Source organism: Musa acuminata, chromosome BXJ2-9, assembly GCF_036884655.1.
Source record: "Musa acuminata AAA Group cultivar baxijiao chromosome BXJ2-9, Cavendish_Baxijiao_AAA, whole genome shotgun sequence".
Classification (NCBI taxonomy): domain Eukaryota; kingdom Viridiplantae; phylum Streptophyta; class Magnoliopsida; order Zingiberales; family Musaceae; genus Musa; species Musa acuminata.
The window spans coordinates 46,869,500-46,881,052 of NC_088346.1; the positions used below are offsets into that span (position 1 = coordinate 46,869,500).

The following is an 11,553-nucleotide window of genomic DNA, read 5'->3' on the forward strand; positions in this document are numbered from 1 at the left end:
CTGATGAAGTCGTTCATGGTCATCTTTGTTTGCTAGAATAATGCAATTTCAAGCTCAAATATCTTTTCTTGACCCTATGAAAGAGGCAAGTGGAGACCCATATGGAGTAGCAAGGTGTACTCCATTACCTACAAAAGAAGTGGTGGTGATTTGAGTGTGAGATTCTCAAAACATGCCCAAGAAAGTTCTTTTCTTGGTGATTGATTGCTTTCCATAAAATCTTGTAGGCAGATCTGATTCACTGACCGAAATCTATAAAAGAAATCTTGTAAGAATTTATTTTCCAAGCCCAAAAATCTTATGCAAATCCGATGTTTATAGGAAGTTCAAATGAAACTCTTCGTACTCATTGCATGATTGTTAAGGCTTACTAAAAAGCACTATATATCTTTAAGAAACTTTCCGAAAACATATAGAATTTCTTATGCCCAGAAGATGATGACAGATGATGCTGATGGAGCACCAGTTTGTGTAGCTGAACATTCCACATCTTCTAATGATATACTCTATATATACCTTATTAGTGCTGCTACTAATACTTGTCGAATCTACTGAGTCTACTCCTATAATATTATCTTCTGTAGTTAGTTATCTTTAGTATCCCGATCATTATACTTTTAAAAATTAAATTAAAATCTTTATAATTATAAAAATTGAGCATTTAACTGCTCTATGTTATAAGTTTGAATTATAATCTAATTATTGAGTTTAAGAATACCTCAATGGCTCATTAATTTGCTTCTTCTTAGTCTTCTTCTATCGTAATTGAGTTTCGGATCACTTAATTAAGATAGAGGTTGAGGAGCAACTTAAAATCGGGTCGAATTTTTATAAATATCTCAAATTTTCATCATTATGTTGATTAGGAAGAACAGAAAAGAAAAATCAATTGGTTAAAATTGAAAGCTTGTATTACCAAATTTTGAAAGAAGTGGTCTTTATCCTTCAACACAGATATTTTACACAAAGATAAATATATTATTATATCAAGAACAATGATGACAACATAAAATAATATCAAAATAGTATGCCGACAGTCATCCTTTCATAATTTGATATACTGAGACAAGCCTTGTAATTTTCTGAGCAATAATGAAGGTCCCTTGCAACTGTGTGTAGTAATTTACATATACATCACATTCAATCTCAACAGGCTAGAAAAATGCTATTATGATGATAAGTAGGCAAATCCTACACATATTTCACATTCCATGTGTGTCACACACCTCTATTTGATTTGCTAAAACAACAGTGGAAGCATGCATAAATATGATCATTAAAAAAGCATGATGGGTTTCCATCACTTACCAACATGAACATGTACCTATTGAATCTAAGTTATATATTTGTAATATCAAATTTCTCTAAGAAAAAAAATATATACTTATTAATCATATGACCTTTTATTTTCCTTTTCTCTCTTGAGAAAAACATGTGATCCAACAAGAGTTTCAGTCTTACTAGATGAAGACACTATTGCTCTCTTTTTCCTATTTTTGGATTACTAAGTTTCAAAATTTAATCCATTTTGTGGCACATTATTGCAGGCCCTATGTGGATTACATTACTCATATGTGTTACTAATATAAACATGTAACCTACATTAGGCATTTGCCATATGTCTACATTACATCACCTACTAGAGAAAATTTCACCATCTTATCTAAAGAAATAGTTGACTTCACAAACTTAAGTTTCTTGTGGAGACATATTCCCTTTCTACCATATCAGAAATCACCAAATATGTATGTGAATGAATCCTTGGATTAGGTTCATGCAATTTTGTGAACATAGAAAAGATCATAAACAAAAAATTCCAGTTGTTAACATTAATTATCTCCAGCAGAATGGAAAGAGATTGAGGTTTGAAGCAGGAATAAGGCAGATCAAGCTGGCTCCAACCAGATAGATGGCAAGAGAATGAGCATGGTTATCCCTATGGAACACCACAGAATGAAAGATGATCTTGCAACATTTCCATTATTATTATTACGGAACAGACGCATTAATGGATCATCCAGTCGTGCACAAGTTGAGATGAGAGTTGGCTGACGTCGATGCCATGGAGAGGAGAGAAAATTATTGTTCTTGGAGTTAGTCGTACTTCTCCTCCTCCTTCCTGCTTTATATCCTTATTTTTAACCTCTTCATCTTCTTTCTCCGCTTGTGTTGGGATCTGCAACCTACCCTCTCCATAGGAAGTGGCGGAAATCCTTCCGATCCAAGCGGGCTGAAGGCAGACAGAGTCGTCGGTAAACAAATACCCTTCTTCTGCCTCTCCTTTTTCTTTTATCGTTTTCTCTCTTTCTCTCACCATAAACAAAGACTCTTCATGCTCTTCTTCTTTTCCCCTTCTTCTTCCTCAGCGCTTTCTCTCTGATCTTAGTGTCTTTTGTTTTGGTTTGGTTTTCTTTTGTTCCTGATTTGAGATAAGGAAACGAATTTACAGATTGTTTGCGCTGATCTAACCGTAGTTGCTTTCCATCACACACGAGAGGAAGAGAGTGAAGAAGATGAAGACTTTCTTGCACCCAGATCTAGCTATTGGTTGGACCTTTAGGTCGAACAGCTTTGTCATAGATGCCAGTCCTAACATCCTTTGGAATGATTACAAGAAACCCTAACCCTAATTATTGCTTTTTTGTCATCATTCTTCCTAAAAGGCTTACTTTCTCTTCCTCAAGAGGACAAAAGCTTATCTGATTGTTCTTAGGTTCGCTATTTCGGATGAGGATTCTGTGCGTCTTCGATTCATGCTTTCGTTTTGCTGTTTCAAGGGAAGTAAGGAGGGCGATGTCGTCGAGCTCGCCATGCGCGGCGTGCAAGCTCTTGAGGCGTAAGTGCACGCCCGAGTGCATATTTGCACCACATTTTCCGCCGGACCAGCCGGCGAAGTTCGCCAACGTGCATCGAGTCTTCGGGGCGAGCAACGTCGCGAAGCTGCTCAAGCAACTCCGCCCAGAGCAGCGCGAGGACGCGGTGGCGTCACTGTCATACGAGGCGGAGGCGCGGCTGCGTGACCCCGTCCACGGGTGTGTCGGCTATATCTACCTCCTCCAGCACAAGCTCAAGGAGGTGCAGCATGATCTGAGTAACGCGAAGCGGGAGCTCTCCACCTACATTGGCCCCGTCGCGTTCGGGCCCAATCTTCCCCATCAGTACCATCACCAGCTACAGGGGGTTTCTCCGTCGCCATTTGGGATTCGGGGGATGGGTATTGGAACGGGGCTGGCACTCTCGGCGCCTGCTACATGGCCCCAGGGGCAGATGCTGATCATGAGCGAGCAGCATCAGCATCAAAGGCAGCAAATGCCAGAGATGCACCAGGCCGCAGTGGAAACCCCCGTGGCTGCAAGAGAGCAGGAGATGTTCACCAGTTACCCACAGATCCAGGGGTATGATCGGATGGCCGGTGGCGCTGCAGTTGTGGCTACAGTCTCAGCACAGCTGTTCAACAGCCCATCTGCAGCAGAGCAGCGGCATCCGCAACCTCAGCAATACGCTGAGCGACTATGGGCGAAGGCTAGGGGTGAGGGGAGGAGCGGAGTAAACCCTTCTGCTTGAAGAAAACAAAGGAGAACGACGAAACGAGCAATGTCTTGAGACCTCTCCCACCTCGAGGTGCGGATTCTCCTCTCACATCACACATGCAATAGGCTACATAGACTGAATCATATGTCTCTGCAACCTACACCGTTCATTCAATTACATTTACAAATAGATTTTAATTTAAATTGTTATGTGCATGAGATGATCGACATTAGGGTGTTTCAAGAGGCAGGAGAAGTCCCTATTACATTGTATCTCTTCAATGAGCCGAAAGCTATCATACCCTGTTGCACCGTCGAGCATAGGAGATGTAGGAGGAGGGAAGACTGTCGAATGGAACAAGCAAAGTGAATGGTGTGCAGGATTACAGTGCAGAAGTAGCAGTCATAAGCAGTAGTTCGCAGCGGAAATGGAGTCAGATAAACATTGCCTCTCTCTTCGCCTTGGTCATCAAGAAGATGTCATCCTCTTGAAGCTCCCCAGTTGAGTCATTTTGCCTTCTGCAGTGTGTTGGTTCATGTGACTGCAGTACCTTCCCTTCTGAGATATCATTAATTATATATGGATGGATCACTTCTTCCTCCACAACCAGCTGGTATCTTTGCTTTTCTTCTTTGCCTTCAGTTTTTCTTCCCCTTCAATCATTCTGGTTTGAATCTTTTTTTGGTGTTTCATTTATTGTTTGCACTGGCTGCCTGAGGGATTTGATAGTGCTGTTTGTACTCTATAAAGAAGCTTATCTGGCTACACTCCTTAGGTTTCAAATGCTAAGTTTCATGGGTATAATAATTCTTTTGATTTGGAGGAGATCTGAGTGCAGATTTCTTTATATATCTATGCAGTTAACACATTTCTTTTTGTTCTTTTGAATGAATGCTAAGATCTTCCCGAGAAAGAAGATCTCTCAAGTTGCCTGATCAATAGTACAGTAGTTCGACCAGAAGGGTTTGAAAGACTTTGGAAGTTGCCTGATCTCTCTTTTGATTTGTACAATGCCTCCTTCCACCTTGACTTGCTCAGTATATAAAAAATGTGTTGTGGTTGCTAATAAGTGCAACCTCTTCTTTCTTCTGCTTCACATGGATTTCAGCAACACAAAGTCAAAACTGCCATGGTCCTCTCTTCTCTTTTATGTTTTTTGATCCTTTATCTTACCAAATGAATTAAGATAAGGTCTTCACTGGAAATCTATTCCCAGGTACAGCAGTAACATCACATGTGAAGGAACTTGTGCCAGTGATACTACCAGGTTCTCAAAGAAACCCAAAATATTATGTTAGAGAATGGAAGAGATCAGATTCATGTTACATTTATGTTACTCACCAATTAGATTTTATCCTCTTGAAATGAATTTAGCTTTAAAATATATATACCAGCATAGAAGTTTTAGTGTTTCTTATTTCAATAGTCCCTATTTCAAGCAGCTAAAGATAGAGAAAGCTTTATCTTAATTTCTTTTTGGGTTTGGAAATAGTCCAATCACCAACACCCCATAGCTCTTAAAACCTACAGCCAATTATCAAACTAATCATGAATTATGAGTTCTTTCTTTCATAACCCAGTTTATATGCAAAGAGATCAAACATACAAACTGATACCAAAGAGTTTGCTTCAAGAACAGCCAGCCATTGAGGGTATTGCAACTGCTGTTGCTCTTTTTCTTTAATAACATAAGATGTAATCATTTCACCCTTGGAGATGACATATAAGTTCTTCAGCATTACTGTAGATCACTGAAATATATTGGTATGAGATATGGAGAGAAAGTGGAACTGTCATGTCTTATAAGCCATCATGAGAAACAACCTTTTATTGATGACAACAACTTGTATGCTTATTGGTTCATGAACTTTGCCATGCCTCATTGGAGTTTGACTCATTGTGGCAATTTCTTATCAATCTCCTATTTCTGCTGGAAGTTGTCTACCTTCAGAAGATGACACCTTCTGCTACATCTGCAGCAAAAATTACAACTAAATATACAAATGAAACATAATAATCTGTTCAAAAAATATTTATTTGTTATTCTTAATCGCACACCATAATATCGGTTCATTTAATCCTAACAATTTTGGAGCTTTCACTGCATGAAGGAGATTGGTGAATTTGTCTGTGTCTCAAGAAAGCAACATAATAGTGCAGCATACAAGTACAGATCCATGAAAATAACATAATAGCATTCGTCACTCTGTCGACAGAAGACTGTTCAATTCTGATCATTACATATAATTCAATGCATGGTTGAGAAAACATCAAATTGGTCATCATATAGCCATTGTTACATTCACCAGAATCTAAAAGCTACAATATGGTAGTAGTTTTGCTCATTCACATCTTGCTTCTTGCACAATCCATCTTTGTCCTTTTGGTAAATAAGCATGTCAAATTCTTTTTTAGATTCTTGGAAAGAAAGATTCAATCATAGCGGGACAGCTCAAATATCTATCAAAGTTAGGCACCTCTCGTATACCTAACTATATGTCATCTCTCATCGAGACCATCTCTAAACCATGGATTGAAATACCGTACCGTATCGTATTGATATTTCGAGCTTGACTCGATATGGTAAGATACTATGTATCGAGCAGTACGTCAGGACATACCGAGTGGTTCACCTAATTTAGGTGTAAAATCATCTGAAAATACATAAAAATAATATATATATATATACCTCTAATTAAAGAAAGAGAATATATAATTCTTGATTAGAAAGTTCTTCATCTTAATCTTCCTAAATAAGTATTGATTCAATTCAGAAATCATTGTTTTATAGAGTTTAGGAGAGCGCAAATATGAGAAAAAAAAATTGAGATAGTTTAAGAGAGTATGAGAGTGAAATAGAGTAAAATATAAGAGAAGAAGAGTTTAAAAACCTATGAGAAAGGGCTCCAATGGTCAAATTGATCGTTGAAACATTGTTACCAAGTAGTAATGGTCGAAATCGACCGTTATCAAATTTCGATTGTTACCGAGTTGTGCCGGGTGGTAACAGTCGAAATTTCGATCGTTACCATCCAACATAACCCTGTATCATCTGATACGATGTGATGTTAAACGTTCTGCCCGGTAGCGAGCAGTCCACGTATCGGTATACACCGTCCATACCAAACGATATTATTCAAAATCATATACCTTGTTTTAAACTACTGTTGAGCACCTGTGCATATTCACAAAGGTAGGAGAATGATGAGAGCTTCTCATCAGTAGATTTATAGTAGTAGACTAGTGATAATCTATCAAGGGACTGTTTCAGTCGTTTCTCTAACAATGCCATCCCCACCTCACTGTTCCAGTACATTCTTGTTAAAATGCAAGTCTTCAAGATCAGAAATCTTCAAAGCCCGACAGAATTTGTTAATTATAGATAACTTTCTCATTTATCCCCAAATTCCAACATCAAATACTGTCAATTTTCTTTTCATAGTTTTAGATCAAATTGGGAATTACAAGTTACCTGTGTGAACATTTTTTATCCTGTGTCAGCTCCCATATGGGTTGGTAAGTTGATGTGGAGCACATGAATCTGGTGTTATAAACAGGAGAAGATTGACTACAGTTAGAGGAACTAAAATAGCAGAATCAGATAAGGATTGCCTGTGTTCTAATTACAGACAAGGAAGTAGGAAAAACACATGTAATCTACTGGAGAATCCCTCGATAAATATGCAGTAAAATAATTATTAGTATTTTGCAGAAATTTAGCAAATGCTTCTGAATTCCTTAGTTTGGTTCTAAATGTTTGGCTAATTTACTTCAGAAAACATAATACACTTCCTGTCTAATTGTCCTTCTATGGTACTGGGAGAAGGTTCCTGGCTGCTAAGAGAGAAGGTTTTGTAAGGATATATAGGTTGATAGGTGCCTGTCTATAACCTTCATCTGATTGCATAGCACAAATCTCATTTGCTATACATGTGATTGGAGTCATAGAACTTGAGATGCCAGACTTTGCATATCACTGACAGAATCTTTCCAAAGTGAATACAACTTCAACCTCCTGATAAATGGTCCTTTGTTGCAAAGGAGACTAGGAATTGGAGATTTCATCCTCAGGGAGATCAAACAATGTAATTATCTTTCTAGGTTTTCAATTATGGTGGAGTTGCTAGAAATTTTACACTTCACTGTTAAGGTCAAAGCCTTCTCTTGATTAGTCATCCACATAAGGATCCTAACTAGAGACAGCCCAGCACAGGACAGAGGACAGACCCTGCTGTTGTTCTTCACATACATTGTTGCACATCTTATTTTACATTGTTCTCTAGCTTCAAAAGTATGGGAATAGATGCAGAAGACATTTCCCCACAAAGGCATGCTTCAGAAGACATAGAATTAAGATACTCTTGGGACCTTTTTGGTGGGTTCTTTGGCATGCAAGATATATCTTCTTCTTTCAGCAAAAGACTATATCATTTGAGGGTCATCTAAAATTTCAGAGGAAGAAGGGCAGATATCAAGCTTCACCTGTTAGGTGCTTTCCTTCTCTCATCCTTTTGAATAACTCTGCTACCATATTCTCTGAAGAGTTCTGTTGGATTGAAATCAACTTTAAGCTGGCACTCATGTTTTCTTTTGTTTATAACAATGAGGTAAAACTACCTCTTTTTACATAAAAAAGAAAGAAAGAGAGTAGTCAAAAGCCTTTATTTTAGGAGTTCTAATTCTGGAAACATCCTTACTGTGGATAGCATTGTAGGAAAATCTATGCATCTAATAGTCAAAATCTATATCAAAGCAACTAATAGTCAACATCCAGTTCACTGTTCACTCTGATACCTATAAACAAGAACTGCTTGCAGCAGAGGATCCTATTCTGATTTAATCCTAATACACCTAATCCACCTTCTTTGATCCTATATTGTATGCCAACTTATACACACACATTTTGTCATTGCTTCCAGTTTATGTTTGTGATCAATAAGCAAGGAGACCTTCATGCAATCTTCATTGAGCTCCTGTCTTGCCATTTCTTATCTTCCATACGTTAAAACCACACAGTTCTTCTGTCATGCATCACCTAAGCAGTGACTGCATTGAACAAGCATGTGAATCATGAACCCACAGCCAAACAAAAACAAAGTGGGATCTCCTAAATTGCTATGCAAATAATTACAAGCTCCAACTTCTCAAGCTTGTAGTTTTCTCAAGGGCGAAGATTACAATTGCTCATTAACTATGATCCCTATCCGATGACTCCCACAGTGGTGTGACTGTGGGAGCTTCACATGCATACTTGTATAAATTAATCAAAGAAAGTCAAAGAATTCATACCATAACGAAACTGATGGGAGAACGCATGAGTTGGACTTGATGGCTGACCTGCGTGGTTGGCCTGATCAATGCAATGTTCATCCAGTGGAATGAGAACTGAATTAATTGCTCAACTGTGCTGCACTCCATGATAAAAATTAGGTGGTCTGCTCTGTCCAGATTAATGGCCTGTCTCTATGCAATGAACTTGTGATTTGATTCTTATTCTCGTAGTTCTCCCAACGTGTTACTTCGTCTCCTCAATTCCTTTCAGTCCTAAACAATAATTTTTTGCAGATATGTGTGATCCAATGATACCTCAGTAAATGAACACGAAGAACTTAGTGGGAAAAGTCACAATCCCCTCTTTGTTCAGGAAACGCAGGGAGAAGGCAGCCTCATCGATGATGGGAGATCCACGACTCATGTAGCGGACACCTGTGCGGGAAGACTTCCACACGCAGCCCTTTGTAATATAGTAACCAGGGAGGAAGACGAGGAACACGTTTCTTCCGCGTGGAAGCTTCTTAGGAAGATGCCACGCCCCACCCAACCTCCAGTGAATCTTCCTCGACCTCCACCATGAGCCACCGCCACGCGGAAGCCAGCTTCGGGACAGGTGCCGACTAGCGTGAAAGCGGCCGCATGCCGACCCCCATTTGGTTCCCGGAATCATATTCTTCTTACCTGCCATCTCTCTACCCACGGATGTCACCTCACCCCCACGCCACCAGAACCACACTTGTCGTCTTCGCACCGCTACCGCTTCAAGCAAAACCGGACACGCAAGATGAGGGAAGATTGGAAACGGTCTGCTGCTTGCTCTATTTTTGACTTGAGAATGAGCCGGTTTAGTCCACTCTCCACTTAGCCTGCTGCAGCCCTCAGCTGACTTCTTCGTTCGCTGTCTTCCATCCTTACTCCTCTTCGAGACTGTAGCCAAGCTGATGACTCTAGCCATGACGAACTGTGGCTTGGCTTCCACATAAGCGCCGACAATTTCTACACGCATTTCGCATGTAGATATTGATAGTGACTTTGCAATCCAGCTTAGCCTGAGCCGCTCATAAACGGCTAGGCTCGATTGCATATAGCGTGTCACACCTTCACTCCTCTCCTTTATATAACTGTAACCTCAGCCACACTCTTCACTGATAAGGTCCCCGAGAGCCATTTCTTGCCTCCTCTCGCCACTCTTCTCTGTTCCTGCTGCTGCTTCTGATCTTTGCTTCTAGAGATCGTAGTGGTTTTGGTCTTCTGAGCTGAATCGGATGGCCGTGGACACTGTCGAGACTGCCGTCGCTTTGGTTCCGCCGCAGCCGCCGCCGAGATCGGAGATGAGCGAGGACGAGCTCCCGCCCGTCGAGGGGTGGGCGAAGCGGAAGCGCTCGAAGCGCCACCACCGTTTCTTCGACCACCCGCCGACCGAGGAGGAGTACCTGGCCCTCTGCCTCATGATGCTCGCCCGCGGCGGCTCCGGCCACCACCTCCCGACCGTCTCCACCGCCTGTGCCGCGGCGACTCCTACGCCCACCGCGAAGGTCGGGTTCAAGTGCTCCGTCTGCGGCAAGGCCTTCGGTTCCTACCAAGCGCTAGGAGGGCACAAGGCCAGCCACCGCAAGCTCAACGCCAGCAGCGGCGGGGAGGAGCCCTCCGCCGCCGCGTCCCCGGCCGCTTCCGCTTCCGGCTCCTCCACCGCCGCAGCAGGCGCCACCACCACCGGCGGCAAAGTGCACCAGTGCTCCGTGTGCTTCAAGACGTTCCCGACGGGGCAGGCGCTGGGCGGGCACAAGAGGAGACACTACGATGGGAGCCTCGGCAGCGGGTCGGCCACCGCGTCGACGGCGTCGGAGGGCGCCAGCTCGAGCCGCAAGGGGTTCGATCTGAACCTACCGGCGACGGCGGAGTTCGCGTTGGATGTCAGCCGGCTGTGCGTGGCCATGGCGGAGGAGGAGGAAGTGCAGAGCCCGATGGCCTTCAAGAAGGCGAGACTTCTGATTCCGGCGTAGACTTTGACTGCCTCCAACGAGTCAACTCTCCACCACATCAATCAATTTTTCGTAGATAAATGCTACTTATTCGATGTATAGAAAATTACTCAATTCTTTGTAGCAGTTCATCGTGAAACCAATTACAGTTCTTTTGTATGCTAAATTTTGCCATGTTAATGTCAAATGTTTGATGAAAGGTCGAAAAATTCTATTAATATGTGAAAAATATAATAACATTAAAAGTATTTTATTGCTAAATCCCTCTCTATCCAGCAGAAGTCTTTGCTGGATGACGGGAAGTTTAGGTAGATTCTTCTCGAGTGGAGTTACGACTCGTCCACACAGAAAGTTGGGCAGGTCAACGGCTGGCTTGGATTTTTGGGAGATGAAGGAAACGTAGAATGGAAGTCTCGGTCATTCCCACTCTTTCCTAGTAGCTTCTTGAAACAGTTGAACTCACCTTCTTAGAAGTCTCATGGCAAATGCCCAACCGGATTGACTTTGACTATGCCCAAGAGCACAGGAAAACTTAGGTCAGGACTTGTTCTTGGGCACGTGAAGCGTTGACTCAAACATTACCTACACTTTGGACCATTTTGTACTTCTCGATGCATATGACAACTTCAAATGTTAAAGATAATGAAACTTGATTTCATTCTATCAGCAAAAGATGAGAAATTCGAAACACATGAAAATTGTCAGAAATATAAATCTAACGACCGAATCTAAGTTGGACAACAAGCAAGATATCAATTCAACTCAA

The 11,553-nt window shown here is 41.3% G+C and overlaps 2 protein-coding genes across 3 annotated transcripts; both read left to right on the forward strand.

Annotated features, from left to right (window-relative positions):
- Positions 1-1,894: 1,894 nt before the first annotated feature.
- Positions 1,895-4,329, forward strand: LOC135621938 (LOB domain-containing protein 36-like). Of its 2 annotated transcripts, none has more exons than XM_065123569.1 (2): positions 1,895-2,252; positions 2,778-4,327. In XM_065123569.1, exon 2 carries the CDS (start codon positions 2,794-2,796, stop codon positions 3,562-3,564), a length of 771 nt encoding a protein of 256 aa, XP_064979641.1. In that variant the 5' UTR covers positions 1,895-2,252; positions 2,778-2,793; the 3' UTR covers positions 3,565-4,327. The 2 variants fall into 2 exon arrangements, 1 of the variants encoding a protein (XP_064979641.1); XR_010490963.1 differs by lacking the exon at positions 1,895-2,252 and having other exon boundaries at positions 2,321-3,621; positions 3,765-4,329.
- Positions 4,330-9,500: 5,171 nt separating this feature from the next.
- On the forward strand, positions 9,501-10,999 carry LOC103999127 (zinc finger protein AZF3-like). The gene has a single exon (XM_009420786.3). The coding sequence runs from the start codon at positions 10,071-10,073 to the stop codon at positions 10,806-10,808; it is 738 nt and encodes a 245-aa protein (XP_009419061.2). The 5' UTR covers positions 9,501-10,070; the 3' UTR covers positions 10,809-10,999.
- The last annotated feature ends 554 nt before the right edge of the window (positions 11,000-11,553 follow it).